The following is a 20,372-nucleotide window of genomic DNA, read 5'->3' on the forward strand; positions in this document are numbered from 1 at the left end:
CTGGTGCCGTCATAAAGGCGATGGGTGGACACACCCAATATGAATGTCCAATAACATGTGTCCGGATACTTGGGATCATTCCTCCACATGCATTCAAACACCTCATTGAAAGTGTCCCCAGCAGAGCTGGTACCGTCATAAAAACGATGGGTGGACACACCCAATATGAATGTCCAATAACATGTGTCCGGATACTTGGGATCATTCCTCCACATGCATTCAGACACCTCATTGAAAGTGTCCCCAGCAGAGCTGGTGCCGTCATAAAGGCGATGGGTGGACACACCCAATATGAATGTCCAATAACATGTGTCCGGATACTTGGGATCATTCCTCCACATGCATTCAGACACCTCATTGAAAGTGTCCCCAGCAGAGCTGGTGCCGTCATAAAGGCGATGGGTGGACACACCCAATATGAATGTCCAATAACATGTGTCCGGATACTTGGGATCATTCCTCCACATGCATTCAGACACCTCATTGAAAGTGTCCCCAGCAGAGCTGGTGCCGTCATAAAGGCGAAGGGTGGACACACCCAATATGAATGTCCAATAACATGTGTCCGGATACTTGGGATCAGTGTATGTTCACAGGTGACGAGCGTGCGAGGTTTGGCCAGAGCCAGAAGGCGTCCGCCCCTAAGGGAGGCGGAGCTGCCGGTTGCTCGCGACGCCGGAGGCGGCCATGTGGTGGGCTGGCCGGCCTCCGACCGCCGGCGGAATCGATAGGCGAGGAGGCCGGAGCCGGCGCTCCAGCTCCAGCCCCCTGCTCTCACCGAGACTTTTTGCTCGCGGCGCGGCGCGGCGCGGCGCGGCGAGGCCACGCAGGGAGACGGGACCCTTCGCGAAACCGCTGGCCTGGCTGTAGCTTCCAGAGCTCCTATATAGTAGGCTGAATCGTCCGCCACGTTTTCCGCATATGCGAGGATTCGGCAGTGTTTACCTTGGTGGTGGCTGAGCTATTCCCAAAGATCCATAAAGAGGCTGTCCCGTTGAGGCCTAATGTTTCTAATATTGTTGCTCCGACATATCGTGTAGCTAAACATCTTGCTAGTTTGTTGAGCCCACCAGTAGGTAGGTGTGAACACCACATTGATAACTGTGCAGATTTCTTACGTCGATTGCAGGGATTGCGTATGAATGACTCTGATATTTTAGTCCGTTTTGATGTGGTTTCTCTTTTCACTCGCGTTCCTCTCTCTGATTCGTAGCAGCTAATTGAGGTTAAGTTTGGTGTCGAGTTAACAAATTTGTTTCGACATGTGCTGACTTCCACTTACTATTTACTCAATGGTCAGTACTACGAACAGACTGATGGAGTTGCAATGGGAAGCCCGTTGTCACCTATTGTGGCCAATTTGTTTATGGAGGACTTTGAGGAACGTGCATTGGAGTCAGCGACCTTGAAACCTGCGTGTTTTTTTTTCAGATATGTAGACGATACTTTTGTTGTTTGGACTCATGGTAGTGAGAATATAAACCGGTTTTTGGAATATCTGAATTCAATCCGCCCGAATATTCAGTTCACTGGAAAAGAATGGATGCCTTCCCTTCCTTGATGTGTTGGCCAAAACGAAGACTGATGGTACGTTGGGACATTCTGTTCATAGGAAGCCCACCGACACTGACTTGTATCTGCGAGCTGATAGTTGTCACCATCCAGCTCAGCGTGAAGGGGTACTTCGCACCTTGGTTCGCAGGGCCCACGTTATCGCAGACCCCGAAAGTTTGGCAGCTGAGATAGCACATCTCGAAGTCACCTTTCGTCAGAACGGTTATAGTGAGAGGCAGATCAAACGTGCGTTGCGCCATCAGCCTTCTGTGCAACGGATGAGTAACGATAGCAACGAAGTGGACGTAAGTCTACGGCCGTTTTGCATTACGCAGGAAACATTTCCAACAAGATTGGCCGTATTTTGCGGAAATATGATGTGAAATGTGTTTTTCGACTACCTTCTAAGATTAAGGCCCTGTTGGCGTCCGTAAAAGATGACCTTGGTTTGCGTAAGGCTGGTGTCTGTCGTATTCCTTGCAGTTGTGGCATGTCATATATTGGTTAGACAATCAGGACTGTGGAAGACCGGTGTATTGAACATAAGCGTCACACACGCTTACAACAGCCGAGCAAATCCGTTATTGCAGAACATTGCCCTGACACCGGTCATCCTATGGAATACAACAACACAGAGATTCTGGCTTGCACGTCCAGCTGTTGGGATTGTGTTATTAAGGAAGCTGTCCAAATCAAAATATCAAGCAACCTTATAAACAGAGATGATGGATTTTGTTTAAATGCTGCTTGGAATCCGGCTCTGTCTCTCATCAAAAAACAGAGGGACAGAATTGGTATTACTTCACCTGTTGATTAATAGTCACTATCGATATTTCTAATGTTGGTTTTCTTTGGTTGCGAGTTAACTCTGCGGTTACTTGTTCTGTGTGTGGTATCTTCCTTGTTCCTCCTCTGTGAACCGAGGTATTAAATTCGCTTGCACGTTGCTTCCTCCTTGCATTTGTCCCTTGAGAATGGCAGGGTGTGCTCCTGTCGAAATATCGGCGGTGGTCGACGACGTCACCCGGGAGCAAACACGTAAGCTATTTGAACATTCAGTTCGCCGGGAAAATTTAAGGTCTCATATTCGCGCAACATCTTACAATATTTCTTACAATATATTTTATACTGCATGTATGAAGTCATGGAACAGTAGCTACTGTTTCTAGTGATATTTACACTGAAGCAGCAAAGAAACTTATATAGGCGTGCGTATTCAAATATAGAGATATGTGAGCAGACAGAATACGGTACTACATTCTGCAACGTCCATATAAGACAAGTATCTGGCGCACTTGTTAGATCGGTTACTGCAGCAACAGAGGCAAGTTATCAAGATTTAAGTGAGTTTGAACGTGGTGTTATAGTCGGCGGAGGAGCGATGGGACACAGCACCTCCGAGTTAGCGATGAAGTGGGGATTTTCCCGTATGACTGTTTCACGAGTGGACTGTGAACATCAGGAATCCTGTAAAACATCAATTCTCCGACATCGTTGCGGCCGGAAAAAGATCCTGCAAGAACGAGACCAACGACTAATGAAGAGAATCGTTCAACGTGACCCCTTTCGAAAATTGCTGCAGATGTCAGTGCTGGGCCATCAACAAGTGTCAGCGTGCTAACAAATCAACGAAACATCATCGATACGAGCTTTCGCAGTCGAAGGCCCACTCTTCTACCCTTGGTGTCTGCACGACACATAACTTTACGCCTCGCCCTGGGCCTGATCCGACGAGTCTCGTTTCAGATTGTAACGAGCGGATGGACGTGAACGGGTATGGAGACAACCTCATGGATCCATGGACCCTGCATGTCAGCAGAGGACTGTTCAAGCTGGTGGAGTCTATGTAATGGTGTGGGGCGTGTGCCGTTGAAGTGATACGGGATTCCTGATACGTCTAGAGGGGTGACATGTACGTAAGCATCCTGTCTGATCACCTTCATCCACTCATGTCCGTTGTGTATTACGACAGTCTTGGGTAATTCCAGCAGGACAATGCGACATCGCACACGTCTAGAATTGCTATAGAGTGGCTCCAGGAACGCACTTCTGAGTTTAAACATTTCCGCTGGCTACCAAACTCCCCACATATGAATATTCAAATGGTTCAAATGGCTCTGAGCACTATGGGACTTAACACCTTAGGTCATCAGTCCCCTAGAACTTAGAACTACTTAAACCTAACTAAGTTGCGACGGAATCTTCTCACGAAATTCCAATCACCAACTTGCTCCTCCGAATGCGAAAATATTTTGTTGAAACCGACCTACATATGGAGGAACGATCACCACGATAAAATAAGGGAAATCAGAGCTCGTACGGAAAGATATAGGTGTTCATTTTTTCCGCGCGCTATACGAGATTGGAGAGAACTGTGAAGGTGGTCCGATGAACCCTCTACCAGGCACTTAAATGTGATTTGCAGAGTATCCATGTAGATGTAGATGAACCTAAGGACATCCCACACATCCATGCCCGAGGCAGGATTCGAACCTGCGACCGTAGCGATCGAGGCGGTTGCAGACTGAAGCGCATAGAACCGCTCGGTCACACCGGCCGGCACATGAATATAATTGATCATATCTGGGATGACTTGCAACGCACTGCTCAGAAGAGATCTCCACCCCCTCGTACTGTTACAGATTTATGGAGAGCCTTACCGGCTTTATTGTGACAGTCCCCTCCAGCACTACTTCAGACTTAAGTCAAGTCCATGGCACATCGTGTTGCGGCACTTCGGCGTGCTCGTTGGGGCCCTACAAGATATTAGACAGGTGTACTAGTTTCTTTGGCTCTTCAGTGTAATACCTTTTCATGTAACAGAGAAACTGTAATATGACAGGAGGGCTGTTCGGAAAGTAAGTTTCCATCGCTCGCAAAATGTAAACCACTGTGAAAATCAAAAATGTTTTATTTGAAACTGTTAGCTTCACCTTCCAGCTACTTCTCTATATAGTCGCCGCTGCGACTTAGACGTTGGTCGTAGCGTTGTACCAACTTTCCCATACCCTCCCCATAGAAGGCAGTCACCTGTGCTTTCCAAGAATTCTTTATGCTTATTTACAGCTCGTCGCCTGTACCAAAATGTTGTCTTCATAGCCAGCGGTTAATGTGAACAGAGATGAAACTCAGGGGCATTTACGAGCTGTATTGTGGGTGATCAAACAGTTCCCATCGAAAACGGTGCAGGAGCATCTTCATTGCCCCTGCAGAGTGTGGCCGACAACTATCGTGAAAAAGGAACCGCATGCAGTTGTGTCATGTGGGCTGCATGACATCAGGCGAAATATCTCGACAAGCCCTCTTACTTCGCGGGATACGTGTTCACTGTACACTCAGAACTGAAAATGGCGACGTGATGCGATCTAGAGGCATACTGAAAACACTGCTCAACACATCCATGCAAAGCTTCATCGGATTGTTACAGTGGCCGATCGTAACTTGCTTTCCGAATAGTCCCTGTATTCCACAGCTACAGAAACGTAGGCTCATAACATGCATGGTAATTTGTAAATATTAAACGTAATGAACTTAGAATTCGGAACCAGTGTCTTCAAATACGGGTGTTATGCAGTAAAAACATGAGCCTATTCATTACTTTTTGCCTGTATATATGCACTTGTAAAAGCGGTGTTTATTTTTTAACCATAAGTATGTACTTTAAGAAATGCGGCATTTTATTGTACTGAGGGGGGGGGGGACGAACAATTTCATGTTAGACTGACAACAAATTTTTATTAATTATTGCATCTATCATTTAACGAGTACTCATTTTGTGTACTTTATGATAAATTTGTTGCCTGTTGGGTTGTGGTAGAATCTTTATTCTTTGAAAGTTAAGTTACTTGTGCAGTTTCCTTCAGAATCGCCGGTCCACTATAAAAATACCTTACTGATCACACGTCCTACCGTACGTATGTAAGAAATGGGGTTAAGTATTATTTAGTTTGTGTTTATACGCTTATGATAACGGCGTATAAATACATCACTGATGTTCCTCTGCACTTTGTGAATTGTGAAAATATCTCGGTAATCGATCAATTTTGAGATGAACTGCTTCAGTACAGTTTTCCATGGGGGAAAGAAACGCAACTGCATAGAATTGGTTTCATGTTTGTAACTGTCATTATTGACGTATATTTTACTATGCATAATTGGTCACAGGTGTTGACAGATGTGAAAATTACCGAACTATTAGTTTAAGAAGCCACGGCTGCAACATACTAACACGAATTCTATACAGACGAATGGAAAAACTGGTACAAGCCGACCTCGGGGAAGATCAGTTTGGATTCCGTAGAAATGTTGGAACACGTGAGTCACTACTGATCCTACGACTTATCTTAGAAAATAGATTAAGGAAAGGCAAACCTACGTTTCTAGCATTTGTAGACTTACAGAAAGTTTTTGACAATGTTGACTGGAATACTCTCTTTCAAATTCTGATGGTGGTAGGGGCAAAATACAGGGAGCGAAACACTATTTACAATTTGTACAGAAACCAGATGGCAGTTATAAGAGTCGAGGGGCATGAAAGGGAAGCAGTGGTTGGGAAGGGAGTGAGACAGTGTTGTAGCCTATCCCCGATGTTATTCAGTCTGTATATTGAGCAAGCAGTAAAGGAAACGAAAGAAAAATTCGGAGCAGGAATTAAAATCCATGGGGAAGAAATAAAAACTTTCAGGTTCGTCGATGACAGCAAAGGACCTGGAAGAGCAGCAGAACGGAATGGACAGTGTCTTGAAAGGAGGATATAAGATGAACATGAGCAAAAGCAAAACGAGGATAATGGAATGTAGTCGAATTAAATCGGGTGATGCTGAGGGTATTAGAGTAGGAAATGAGACACTTAAAGTAGTAAATGAGTTTTGCTATTTGGGGAACAAAATGATGATGATCGAAGTAGAGAGAATATAAAATGTAGACTGGCAATGGCAAGGAAAGCGTTTCTGAAGAAGAGAAATTTGTTAACATCAAGTATAGATTTAAGTGTCAGGAAGTTGTTTCTGAAAGTATTTGTATCGAGTGTTGCCATGTATGGAAGTGAAACGTGGACGATCAATAGTTTGGCCAAGAAGAGAATAGAAGCTTTCGAAATGTGGTGCTACAGAAGAATGCTGAGGATTAGATGTGTAGATCACATAACTAATGAGGAGGCATTGAACATAATTGGGGAGAAGAGAAATTTGTGGTACAACTTCACTAAAAGAAGGGATCGGTTGGTAGGACATGTTCTGAGGCATCAAGAAATCACCAATTTAGTATTGGAGGGCAGCGTGAGGTGTAAAAATTGTAACGGGACACCAAGAGATGAATACACTAAGCAGATTCAGTAGGATGTAGGTTGCAGCAGGTACTGAGAGATGAAGAAGCTTGCACAGGAGAGAGTAGCATGGAGAGCTGCATCAAACCAGTCTCTGGAGTGAAGACCACGACAACAACAGTTGGGCGAGAGCTCCTGGTTAATAATTGTCTCTCCGATCGTTTAAGGCCCATCTTTGTCTTCGTTCGGTGTGGCTTGGAAATCTAAACACGCGGAAACCATTTTTGCAATAGTTAGTGCAATTTACAGCTGAATGGCCAACGACATTTACAACGAATTCTTCAATACACTTAATTAGAAATCTTCACTCACATCGCGACTCGTGTACACAAGTAGAATATCCTGTTCATTGGGGGAAACATGAAGGACAGTTCAGCTCGGATTATAGAAGCTTTTTTGACGTCACAAGACGGTGTCTCTGCGTGCTGACAAAAGTAAAGCACCACTCGGCTTCCTCCAAGCAAAATCTTTGAATGTTCGACGAAATATACTATCTGTAGACAGAAGGAAACAATGTCGTATTCTTTTATTTTCTACTATAATTACATATATTACGAATTTATGCTTATTTAGTCCGTATGTGTTGGATTCACACAACAACAAAAAAATTGTTCAAATGGCTCTCAGCACTATGGGACTTAACATCTGTGGTCATCCGTCCCCTCGAACTTAGAACCACTTAAACCTAATGTGGTGTCACCGCCAGACACCACATTTGCTAGGTGGTAGCCTTTAAATCGGCCGCGGTCCATTAGTATACGTCGGACCCGCGTGTCGCCACTGTCAGTGATTGCAGACCGAGCGCCGCCACACGGCAGGTCTAAAGAGACGTCCTAGCACTCGTCCCAGTTGTACAGACGACTTTGCTAGCGATGCTATACTGACAAATACTCTCTCATTTGCCGAGACGATAGTTAGCGTAGCCTTCAGCTACGTCATTTGCTACGACCTAGCAAGGCGCCATTACCAGTTTCTATTGAGATTACAATTCATGTATCAACAAGAGCGATGTTCTCCAATTATGGATTAAAGTTAAGTATTACATCAACTACGTACTTTATTTGCTACTATAAACTCCTTTAATTGTTCCAGACCTCACGCCAGTCTGCGTGAGCTTAAACGCGTGCATTTCGGCATCCTCGCATAGTGACTTGGCTGTCTTGCCAAGTCACAACACCTAACTAACCTAAGGACATCACACACATCCATGCCCGAGGCAGGATTCGAACCTGCGACCGTAGCAGTCGCGCGGTTCCGGACTGAGCGCCTAGAACCGCTAGACCACCGCGGCCGGCTGGATTCACAAATTGCACTTGGCGTCAAATTCATAAATGTGTCAGGAAGGGAACACCGTACCACCGAAGTAGTTGCCGTCATGGGGTGCCTCGCTTGCGCGCATCAACTGTACAGATTCGTCACCAGGCGGAACCGGCTTAGGCATCGGCTATGACAGAAATACGCTGACGGAAAAAAAAAAAAATTGCAACGCCAAGGAGGACTTGTGCAACATCAACGAAAGTTGGTAGGCGTGTTTCTACATCTTAAAGACGCTTATTCAAATTTCGTAAAAGCCGCTTAAGACGTGCGCTAGTAGCTCAACTACGAGAATGCAAATCAGTTTTACTTTAAAAATACACGCTGTAACTGTTGTGTCCGTTAGTTATTTGAGATTGGACGTGGTGAATTGGTGTTAGTCAAGCCTTTAAGACGACAAAGACGCCGTTATCAACAGCTCACTGAGTTTGAACGAAGTCGTGAAAAAGGGTGCGAGAAGCTGAACGTTCCTTTTGTGATGCTGCAGTACGACTTGGCAGGAATTTAGCCACTGTACATGATTGCTGACAGGGTTGGTCACAAGGATGAATGGTCGCAAAAAGACCGGTCTCCGGACGACTACGTGCCGCTACAGAGAGAGAAGGCCATTGTGTTCGGCGTATGGCTCTGGCGGGTCGTACTGGATTTGCAGCAGCAATATGAGCAGCAGTTGGCTCCGCAGTGACACAATGAACTGTTACAAAGAGGTTACTTCAAGGACAGCTCCGGGTCAGACGCCCTGTAGCGCGCATTCCATTGGCTCGAAGCCACCACCATTTAAGACTACAGAGATGGATATCTGTTGTGTTTCCTGATGAAAGCTAGTTCTGCCTCGGTGCCAAGCTGGCCACGTCCACGTGTTGGTCAGACGGAGGCAAGCTCAGGGCCTGCAACAGACCTTTCTGCGTGCTAGAGCACACTGGACGTACACCTGGTGTTTTCCCTCAAAGTGCGACTTAGTATGACAGCAAGAGTAGTTTCGTCGTCATCCCACACACCGAGACTGCAAATTTGTTCGTCAGTTCTGGTGATTCGATCTGTTGTGCTGTCATTCGTGAACTGCATTTCCAACAGGATAACGCTCGTTCATATAAGTGAACTGCATTTCCAACAGGATAACGCTCGTTCATATACCGTTGCTGTAACCCAACATGCTGTACAGAATGTCGACATGTTGGCTTGGCTTGCTCGATTACCAGATGCAATTCCAGGCATGGAACTCCATCCCACAAACTGACACGGTACGTGTACGACACAATGGAAGCACATTTGTATGCTTGCATTGGGCATTCTGGCCGTTACACCACTTATCTCGTGCTTACATTAACGTGTTATCTTGCAGTGTTAATCACTTAAATACACTATGTGATCAAAAGTATCAGGACACCTGGCTGAAAATGACGTACAAGTTCGTGGCGCCATCCATCGGTAATGATGGAATTCAGTATGGTGATGAGCCACCCGTAGCTTTAAAGACAGCCCACTCTTAGCTTTGATGACAGCTTCCACTCTCGCAGGCATACGTTCAATCAGGTCCTGGAAGATTTCTTGGCGAATGTCAGCCAATTCTTCACGGAGTGCTGCACTGAGGAGAGGTATCGATGTCGGTCGGTGAGGCCTGGCACGAAGTCGGCGTTCCAAAACATCCCAGAGGTGTACTATAGGATTCGAGTCAGATCTCTGTGCAGGCTAGTCCATCAGAGGGATGTTATTGTCGTGTAACCACTCCGCCACAGGCCATGCATTATGTACAGGTGCTCGATTATGTTGAAAGATGCAATCGCCATCCCCGAATTGCTGTTCAACAGTGGAATGCAAGAAGGTGCTTAAAACATCAACGTAGGCCTGTGCTGTGACAGTGCCACGCAAAACAACAAGGTGTGTAAGCCCCCTCTATGAAAAACAACCACACCATTACACAACTGTTGGCACTACACATGCCGGTAGATGACGTTCACCGGGCCTTCGGCATACCTACACTTTGCCATCGGATCGCCACATTGTGTACCGTGATCCGCCACTCCAGACAACGTTTATTCCACTGATCAGTCGTCCAGTGTTTACGCTCCTTACGCCAAGCGAGACGTCGTTAGGCATTTACTGGCGTGATGTGTAGCTTATGAGCAGCCACTCGATAATGAAATCCAACTTTTCTCACCTCCCGCCTAATTGTCATAATACTTGCAGTGGATCCTGATGCAGTTTGGAATTCCTGTTTCATGGTCTGGATACACGTCTGCCAATTACACATTACTACCCTCTTCAACTGTCGGCGGTCTCTAACAGACGAGGTCGGCCTGTACGCTTTTGTGCTGTACGTGTTCCTTCACATTTCCACTATCACATCGGAAACAGTGAACCTAGGGATGTTTAGGAGTGTGGAAGTCTCACGTACAGATGTGTGAGACAGGTGACATCCAATCACCTGACCACGTTCGAAGTCCGTGAGTTCCGCGGAGCGCCCCATCCTGCTCTCTCATGATGCCTAATGACTAGTGAGGTCGCTAATATGGAGTACCTGGCAGTAGGTGTCAGCACAATTCACCTAATATCAAAAACGTATGTTTTTGGGGCTGTCCGGATACTTTTGATCACATAATGTATGTTTCCTAGACAAATGTATTCCCGAAATTTCATTACGCTGGATTATGTATTTGTTTATATATTTTTGTATTGCGATTTTTGTTTCGTCAGTGTACATCGCAGCACGGATTAACAACAGTTTAGAAGGATTCTGTATTCCGACATAATTGTCGTAAATGAGTGTGACTATAATATAATAATATAAATAATTCTGCCTACTATTTAATGGAAATGTTCTAGTTGTAGTCAATGTTGTGACTTGGCAAGACAGCCAAGTCACTATGCGAGGATGCCGAAATGCACGCACTTAGCTCACGCAGGCTTGCGTGAGGTCTGGAACAGTGTAAAGTAGTTAATATAGCAAATAAAGTACGTAGTTGATGTAATACTTAACTTTATTCCACAATTGGTGAACATTGCTCTTGTTGATACATTATATAATCTCAATATAACTGGTAATGGAGCCTTGCTAGGTCGTAGCAAATGACGTAGCTGAAGGCTATGCTAACTGTCGTCTCGGCAAATGAGAGCGTATTTGTCAGTGTAGCATCGCTAGCAAAGTCGGCTGTACAACTGGGGCGAGTGCTAGGAAGTGTCTCTAGACCTGCCGTGTGGCGGCGCTCGGTCTGCAATCACTGACAGTGGCGACACGCGGGTCCGACGTATACTAGCGGACCGCGGCCGATTTAAAGGCTACCACCTAGCAAGTGTGGTGTCTGGCGGTGACACCACAGTCAATACATCAGCATATTACTCGTAGCTACGCTTTCGATCCAAACCACTTTTACAGGAATGCAAATAAAATCCATTTGCCTATACACGTGATAATTCAGATTCCAGTATTAATGCCACCTGGTTTTGGAAGTGCGAGCATTCCCACTGCTAGCTAGCTTAAAAAACACTTCGGCTAATGAACTTTTTCTGGCTGTGGCGAGTCTAATGGAGAATTCGAAACATTGTACAATACGTTTGGCAGCTTTGTATCTGTTTATTTCCTGGGGTGGTTCAGAATTATCCAACTAAATTTATTCGCTAATAACAGTATTTTGTTATTTCGATAAACATCCCGAATGAGCGTCACATAAGCGGTGATGTAAAGGTAGAAAATTCTTTTTTTTGAGTCCAGAAAGCTCTATAAAACAAAAAGTGCAGATCATTTTGCCATTTTCATTTATTTTCATTGTGAAATTGCAGGCTTATTCATGTGTGGGGTAATAATAGAGGGCTGTTTGCCTGGGTTGTCTGCTAGCGTAGTGAAAGGTGTTTGCTACTGCATAGGGAGGTCTGGTTTGTTTTAGGTTCTAATTTCGATGGAGGCAGATAGACTACCAGCAAAGCAATTTTAAAAAATTCTCGCGCCCCCAATTTGTTTTATTGGTACCTTTAATTCCGTACCGGCACCTTGTGGATGTAAATATGAAGATCTTGTAGAATTTCATACTAGTTGCTGCCTACTTTTTTCCGTTCCTGTCAACAATTGAATTGACTTACATGTGGCACTGATTGATTTTTAACTGAAGTACGTTATGAATCTTCAAGCATTGCTAAATTTGCACACTTTCATGGTAGGTCAGCAACGATAATCCAGTATGACTGGCCTGAACGTTGACGCAGATCGTTTTGCGGCCGAATACTCATAAGATTTTGCTAATTCGTAAAGAGCTGGGGTACTCTGTCTTACTAAAACAGTTGTGTTGTCTCGATAAGCTGAAATTCATTTTTATTAGTACAGTTCATACTAATTAAAGTTTTTTCTTTCGTTTATATCTTATATTTACGTGTTGTGTTTAACACAATAATCAGCATTAATATAGTCTTACACATGATGAAAACAGTCTGAAAAAGTTAGGATAGTTTGTGAATTTCACGCCTGTGCATATATGTTGGCAGCACTTCTGTCGCCTTGCGTGTTATGCTGTGTAGCAGACTTTGAAGCTGTGCGGATCAGCATAACGAAAAGGGGAGGGGTCTCGCTCGTTTTGTCCACGACTGTACATAAACAGGAGCATATTCGCATTTTTTGTGCTCCCATAGCAACATTTTTCCGCTGCCTTATCTATGTTCCACGAAAAGACAGCGAGTTCGGACACGAACGATTGGACACAACTGGAGTCCTTTCGGTAATTACGATTCAGGTAAGTGCCCAAACCCCCTCAAGGTACTTTATCCGACCATTTCTAGGCTGTATTTTGGGATCAAAACTTCGTGGGTCTGATCGGTTTCCGTCCTGAACAACGACGTCTGCCAACCTACTCAGTGACCTAATACCATACAGGTCTGTGCATAAAAAACAAGATTGTGCTCTTCCATAACGTAAATTCTAGTATGAAACCAGGGGGCTTTCCTGTGACGCCCCACGTTGTGTGCATCTTAGTAAAATCATCCATCCTCATTGTGGGTTGCCTCCATGTCGCAGCTGTTGTGTTATACTAAGTCTGACCATATCCAAATTCTAAAATGCCGCCACACTTCAAAAAATGGCTCTGAGCACTATGGGACTTAACTGCTACGGTCATCAGTCCCCTAGAACTTAGAACTACTTAAACCTAACTAACCTAAGGACAACACACAACACCCAGCCATCACGAGGCAGAGAAAATCCCTGACCCCGCCGGGAATCGAACCCGGGAACCCGGGCGTGGGAAGCAAGAACGCTACCGCACGACCACGAGATGCGGGCGCCACACTTTTGACGAACATTTAACTCTTTCTAACAGCCATTGTGAAACAAGGCAGCAAAGTCACAGTACAACAGTCGACTAGCTCCTCATAAGCCACACGATTCTCCAGCCGCTGCTGAGCAACGCTTGAGGTGGGGTAAAGAGCGACTCAGCTGGGCAGTGGATGGCTGGAAACAAATGGTTTGGAGTAATGAACAGTGCTGTGCCGTTTGGCAATACCATGGAAGTGGATTTGTTTGGGGAATGACGGAGAACGTTAATTGCCATCAAGCGTAGTGGTAACAATGAAATACAGAGGAGGTAATATTACGGTTTGGGGATGTTTTTGTGGTTAGAGCGTGGTTGTCTTATTTTACTTAAGAAATCTGTAAATACGGAATAATAATGAACACATTTTACGGTATTCTGCACTGCGTACAGTAGGGCAATAGTTCGGAGACGATGACTGGACCAGAATGACAATGCACATTATCATAAACAGCATCTGTGATGCAATGTTTCGAATACAGTAACATTCCTGAAATCAACTGGCCCGCTCAATGTCCCGGCCTGATCGCAATGGAACATCTTTAGACTGAGTTAGAGCGTTGACTTCCCTCCAGACCCCCAGTATACAATGTCACTAACTTCTCTGGTTTCGTCTGTTGAGGAGGAATGGGCTGCCATTCCTTCACAGACACTTCAGACACCTCAGTGAAAGTGTACAAAGAAGAGTTGAAACCGCGATATAGGTGAAGGATGGACACAGCGCATTTTCTACTAATAGAAGTCCCTACAATTTTGAACAGATAGAATATATGGTGACTGATTTTTATGGCGTTAAATGAACGCAGCCTAACCGAGCCCCCTCCTCTCAGTACTTGGGATTTACGTGTAGGAACAACAGTTGGATGTACAAGGAAGAGGTGGCGGGAACAAGTTAAAGAAGACCTTCAAAAGAAATGAGAAACATGAGGTCCCGTGGTCTACATCTACATCTACAAGATTACTCTGCAATTCACATTTAAGTGCTTGGCAGAGGGTTCATCGAACCACAATCATACTATCTCCCTACCATTCCACTCCCGAACAGCGCTCGGGAAAAACGAACACCTAAACCTTTTTGTTCGAGCTCTGATTTCTCTTATTTTATTTTGATGATCATTCCTACCTATGTAGGTTGGGCTCAACAAAATATTTTCGCATTCGGAAGAGAAAGTCGGTGACTGAAATTTCGTAAATAGATCTCGCCGCGACGAAAAACGTCTTTGCTTTAATGACTTCCATCCCAACTCGCATATCATATCTGCCACACTCTCCCCTATTACGTGATAATACAAAACGAGCTGCCCTTTTTTGCACCATTTCGATGTCCTCCGTCAATCCCACCTGGTAAGGATCCCACACCGCGCAGCAATATTCTAACAGCGGACGAATGAGTGTAGTGTAAGCTGTCTCTTTAGTGGACTTGTTGCATCTTCTAAGTGTCCTGCCAATGAAACGCAACCTTTGGCTCGCCTTCCCCACAATATTATCTATGTGGTCTTTCCAACTGAAGTTGTTCGTAATTTTTACACCCAGGTACTTAGTTGAATTGACAGCCTTGAGAATTGTACTATTTATCGAGTAATCGAATTCCAACGGATTTCTTTTGGAACTCATGTGGATCACCTCACACTTTTCGTTATTTAGCGTCAAATGCCACCTGCCACACCACACAGCAATCTTTTCTAAATCGCATTGCAAGTGATACTGGTCTTCGGATGACCTTACTAGACGGTAAATTACAGCATCATCTGCGAACAACCTAAGAGAACTGCTCAGATTGTCACCCAGGTGATTTATATAGATCAGGAACAGCAGAGGTCCCAGGACGCTTCCCTGGGGAACACCTGATATCACCTCAGTTTTACTCGATGATTTGCCGTCTATTACTACGATCAGCAACCTTCCTGACAGGAAATCACGAATCCAGTCGCGCAACTGAGACGATACCCCATAGGCCCGCAATTTGATTAGAAGTCGCTTGTGAGGAACGTTGTCAAAAGCTTTCTGGAAATCTAGAAATACGGAATCAACTTGAGATCCCCTGTCGATAGCGGCCATTACTTCGTGCGAATAAAGAGCTAGCTGCGTTGCACAAGAACGATGTTTTCTGAAACCGTGCTGATTACGTATCAATAGATCGTTCCCTTCGAGGTTGGTTGGTTCAAATGGGTCTGAGCACTATGGGACTTAACATCTGTGGTCATCAGTCCCCTAGAACTTAGAACTACTTAAACCTAACTAACCTAAGGACATCACACACATCCATGCCCGAGGCAGGATTCGAACCTGCGACCGTAGCGGTCACGCGATTCCAGACTGAACTGCCTAGACCCTTCGAGGTGATTCATAATGTTTGAATACAGTATATGCTCCAAAAGCCTACTGCAAACCGACTTCAGGAAAGAAAACTACAAAGGCATAAGCAGATGGGGGCAAGTCGTTCGTAAACTTCATGTCCGGCTTACCGGTAAGACTTCCTCTTCAGTGTGATATTTGCGACTGTAATTGGAATCTGCTGAGCGCCTGCGCCATGTAGACGGAGCTTTGGATGTTATAGTTGCAACAGCTGGGATTATGGTCCGGTGGTGCTGTAAATACACCCGGCATGCCAGACTTGCGGGCACGCGCCGCGTTCCACTGCCGTTGGCGTCCTTGCCACTCGGTCAGTCGCTATGGTGGCATGGGCAGGGGGGGCGGGGGAGGGGGCTGCATCGATTGCATCCCCCCTCACCCCTCCCGCCGTCGCGGAAGCCGAATGCCGGCGGAAGCAGCGCGCACAGACTTACGACGTCCGGTGTGGCCCCTACCCTCTACCCCAATCCCGTTCCCACTCCACCACCACGCGTATTCCTCCCACTTGAAACCGCAGGCACCTGAAGACGACCGCTACGCTGCCTGCCGAAACTTTGGACCGCAGTCTCTCTTTGCTGCGTTTGTCGTGAACTCGGTGGCATGAAGTGGACACGGGCGAATCTCATCACTAGTCCGGTAATCTGTTTGCGTCTCACCACGAAGGTAGGCCAACACTACCGTCCAGGGAAGACGTCAGGTTAATTACTGACGTTCCACCGACGTTCAGACTTTTAACTATAGCCCATTACCTGAGCTGGAACATACTGACAGATAGACTGTGCGGTCTCCGTGTAGGAACGACCCTTTCACCCCCTAACGTCCCTTTCGTGTCTCCTCGGGGCATCTGGGACGACGTGCAAAGTCTCACTCATAGCATCAGGCAGAATCAGAATTCAGAGGTAGGTAGGCGTCAGACACCGGCAGCCGATTCGGCTGATGTCTGGCAGGTCGCTTGTGTGGTACCACGTATCGATACCACCCCACGCATGTGACAGTTGCCAAAGGAATTGCAAGTTTCCGTCAGACGCCGATAGCCGTCATGCGGGATCCGTCGGGTACAACGGAGCATGCCCGCTGAGACACGCCTCCAGTGGCTCCGGACTAGAGGTGTTGATAAAATGTCGATATAGCGATATATTGTCCGCAGCTTGTGGTCGTGCGGTAGAGTTCTCGCTTCCCGCGCAGGGGGTCCCGGTTCGATTCTTGGCGGGGTAAGGGATTTTTTTCTATCTCGAGATGACTGGGTGTTCTTGTGTCGTCTTCATTATCATAATTCATCCCCATTACGGTCGGAGGAAGGCAATGGCAAAACCACATCCACTAGGACCTTGCGTAGTACAGCGGTGTGGGTCTCCCGCATAGTCCCCTACACTCCTCGGAGTATGGGACCTCCTCCTCAGCGGTATATTTTCCAAAAAATATCGATATACACCGGTGACAACATATTTTCTCTGGTATATCGATATCGAAACGGCTATATAGAGATAAGGCCCCTCCACGCCCGCACCAACATGGTGACCAGACCAAAAGTTCTACTGTCACCCCCGTCAACATGTTAGTTATCTAATGGGTGGATCACAGAATGCTGGGCTGTGATGTTATCCGTGCGTCTGGGTAAGAGTACGCATTAAGACAGTCCATCAGGTGATAGATAGTGGACGGAACGCGAATGAGGGTAGCAATTTGAAGAGCAGAGGGAAAAAAGTGCCAAGGCCCTCTGCGACAGTAGGCAGGGTAGTAAGAGCAGTAGTGGCTTACTAGCTGCGATAGTTCATGCAAGGTTGTGTTTGTTAGTATGGGTATCATGCAACATTACCGTGGCAAGCGATGGCGATGTATCCCAGTTTGCTGCAGCCGCTGCGTTCCTGGAACAATCAAGATCGTTGTATAGTAGTGGGAGATCGGCCATAGATCATCTCACTGTGTGGGAGGTGTGTGGAGCTTGTCTGCATGGAGTGTACGGTACGGCTTCCCTGCGTGGTGCCAGTTATTTGGCAAGTATGTTCCAGCTGGATATCCAGTAATAGCGTCTGATGAATAGTGGTTCACCTGTACCGATGTTAGGTCCTTACATATAGAGTGCCGATACTTTCATTTTCTATTCTTTTTTCGAAATTTTCTGTTAATATTTGAAAGTGCTCTTTTGAAATTGAAGTAGAACGTAATTGTACCTTCACTGTGTGGAAGAGTCTTACTGCTTTTTGAGCTTTCATCACGTCTAGTCTTTCTTTTTGAGTGTGTGAAATAAGTCTATGTGGCACGAAGAAGTCCGATCGCACTGGGGGGAGGGGAGGGGGAGGGGGTGGCGGAGTGAGTAGAATAACAAGATTTCCGATGTGAAGAAATAGCACACCAGTTGCGTTAAAAAACAGTTTTTAACGCAACTAGTGTGCTATTTCTTCACATTGGCGTTTTTCGAAAACAGTTGCTGAAAATGATGAATAAACATCCAAACGACAAGTTTGGTCTTTGCCGCGGGCGGAGACGGTTGGGTGGTTGGTTGATATGGAGGAAGGCTCCGAACAGCGATGTCACCGGTCCCATCGGATAAGGGAAGGACGTGGAAAGAAGTCGGCCGTATCCTTTCAAAGAAACCATCACGGCATGTAAGGAAATCACGCTAAATCTAAAATGGACGGTCGGACGTGGGTTTGAACCGTCGCCCTTCCGAATGTGAATCCAGTGTTCGGCGGGAGCAGATACGTGAGCGGAAATGCTGGCGTAATCAGCGCTTGGCGCTACCAGCAGAAACAGCAACGTTTAACTTTACCGTGCTATTTTGACACTACAACTGCTAGGTCGCTGGTGTTTGAAGAATTGAAAAATGCAGCGAAGTCGACATGAAGTCTCCCGGACAAATCCGGTATGGACGAAACCGCACGACGGACCCATCCGACACCTTTTATTGTGCCACTTACCTGTAGTTACCAGTGTTAGCAAAGTGGTTATCGACAAGCCGCCAAGGATGAACGTGCATCGTCTTCATTTCAATTCTTGCTCTAGGAGGATAAGCAGGTTGCTAGCTTCTTGATGTAGAGAATATTTAATAATGAAACAATACTTAAATATACATTTGTAAAATTGGCAGTATATTTACGATGTGCAGCCGATATTTTTATACGCCGTTATATCGATATTTCTCTCGTCGATATATCGACACTATTTCTTGATACGTATGAAGGGCTGGTAATAATATTGTTTCAAATATCTATATATCGTTTTCCCGATATTTTTAAAATATCAGCATTCCTACCTACTCTGGACTACAAGCACCCTCTGCCACCGCAGTATAGGACGACCGACAAGAACCAGCCGGCCTACTTACAAGGGAACCTCCCCATCGTACCCCCCTCACATTTAGTTTTAAGTTGGCACAGTGGATAGCCCTTGAAAAACTGAACACAGATCAATCGAGAAAACAGGAAGAAGTTGTATGGAACTATGAAAAAAATCAGTAAAATATACAAACCGAGTAGTCTATGCGAAGATATGCAACATCAAGGACAATGGGACTCAAGCAGCGCCGTGGTCCCGTGGTTAGCGTGAGCACTTGCAGAACGAGAGGAACTAGGTTCAAGTCTTCCCTCGAGTGAAAAGTTTAATTTTTTATTTTCAGTTTATGTGACAAACTCTTATGTTTTCATCACTTTTTTGGGAGTAATTATCACATCCACTAGAAGACCTAAATCGGGCAAGGTAGAAGAATCTTTTTACCTTTTCGCCAAGTGTACAAGTTAAGGTCGGTCGACAACATATTCCTGTCATGTGACGTACATACCGTCACCAGTGTCGTATAGAATATATCAGATGCGCTTTCCTGTGGAGGAATCGATTGATCTATGACCTTGCGATCAAATGTTTTCGGTTCCCATTGGAGAGGCACGTCCTTTCGTTTACCAATGGCACGGTTTTGCGGTGCAGTCGCAAAACACAGACACTAAACTTATTACAGTGAACAGAGACGTCAATGAACGAACGGACAGATCACAACTTTGCAAAAATAAAGAAAGTAAAATTTTCAGCCGAGAGAAGACTTGAACAAAGGACCTCTCGTTCCGCAGTTACTCACGCTAACCACAAGACCACGGCGCTCCTGAACTCGGACTATCCTTGATGTTGCCTACCTTGCACATGGACTACTCAGTTTGTATATTTTACTAATTTTTTTCATAATTCCACACAACTTCTTCCTGTTTTCTCGATTGATCTGTGTTCATTTTTTCAGGGCCTATCCACGGTGACAACTTATAACTAAATCTGAGAGGGGTGCGATGGGGAGTTCCCCTTGTTGGAGCGTATTCACTACGATGCCATCGTTCGTGCTCGATACAGCCGGCCTCATCCTTCTTGACATTGTGATATCTGGGCTCGGTTTCTTGCTGCATTATTTCTAATGAGGCTTCGTATGCTTTAAAAAATACAAGTTAAGTAAATCTTCTGTTTACTGTGTAACTTGTTCACTAGTCATTTCTGCTGCTATCCAGCTTTCCTACGACAACAGTTGCAGCACCACTCTGTTGCCCAGTTTTCCTTACCAC

The 20,372-nt window shown here is 45.5% G+C and overlaps 1 protein-coding gene across 1 annotated transcript in view; it reads left to right on the top strand.

Moving 5' to 3' along the window:
* Positions 1-687: 687 nt before the first annotated feature.
* LOC126095383 (pleckstrin homology domain-containing family A member 7-like) overlaps positions 688-20,372 on the top strand; it is a 234,483-nt gene continuing 214,798 nt past the window's right edge. The window contains exon 1 of the mRNA XM_049910187.1: positions 688-858. Coding sequence (XP_049766144.1) covers positions 688-858 — 171 coding nt within the window. The remainder of the gene's footprint in view (positions 859-20,372) is intronic.

This window comes from Schistocerca cancellata, chromosome 8 (assembly GCF_023864275.1).
Source record: "Schistocerca cancellata isolate TAMUIC-IGC-003103 chromosome 8, iqSchCanc2.1, whole genome shotgun sequence".
NCBI classification, from domain to species: domain Eukaryota; kingdom Metazoa; phylum Arthropoda; class Insecta; order Orthoptera; family Acrididae; genus Schistocerca; species Schistocerca cancellata.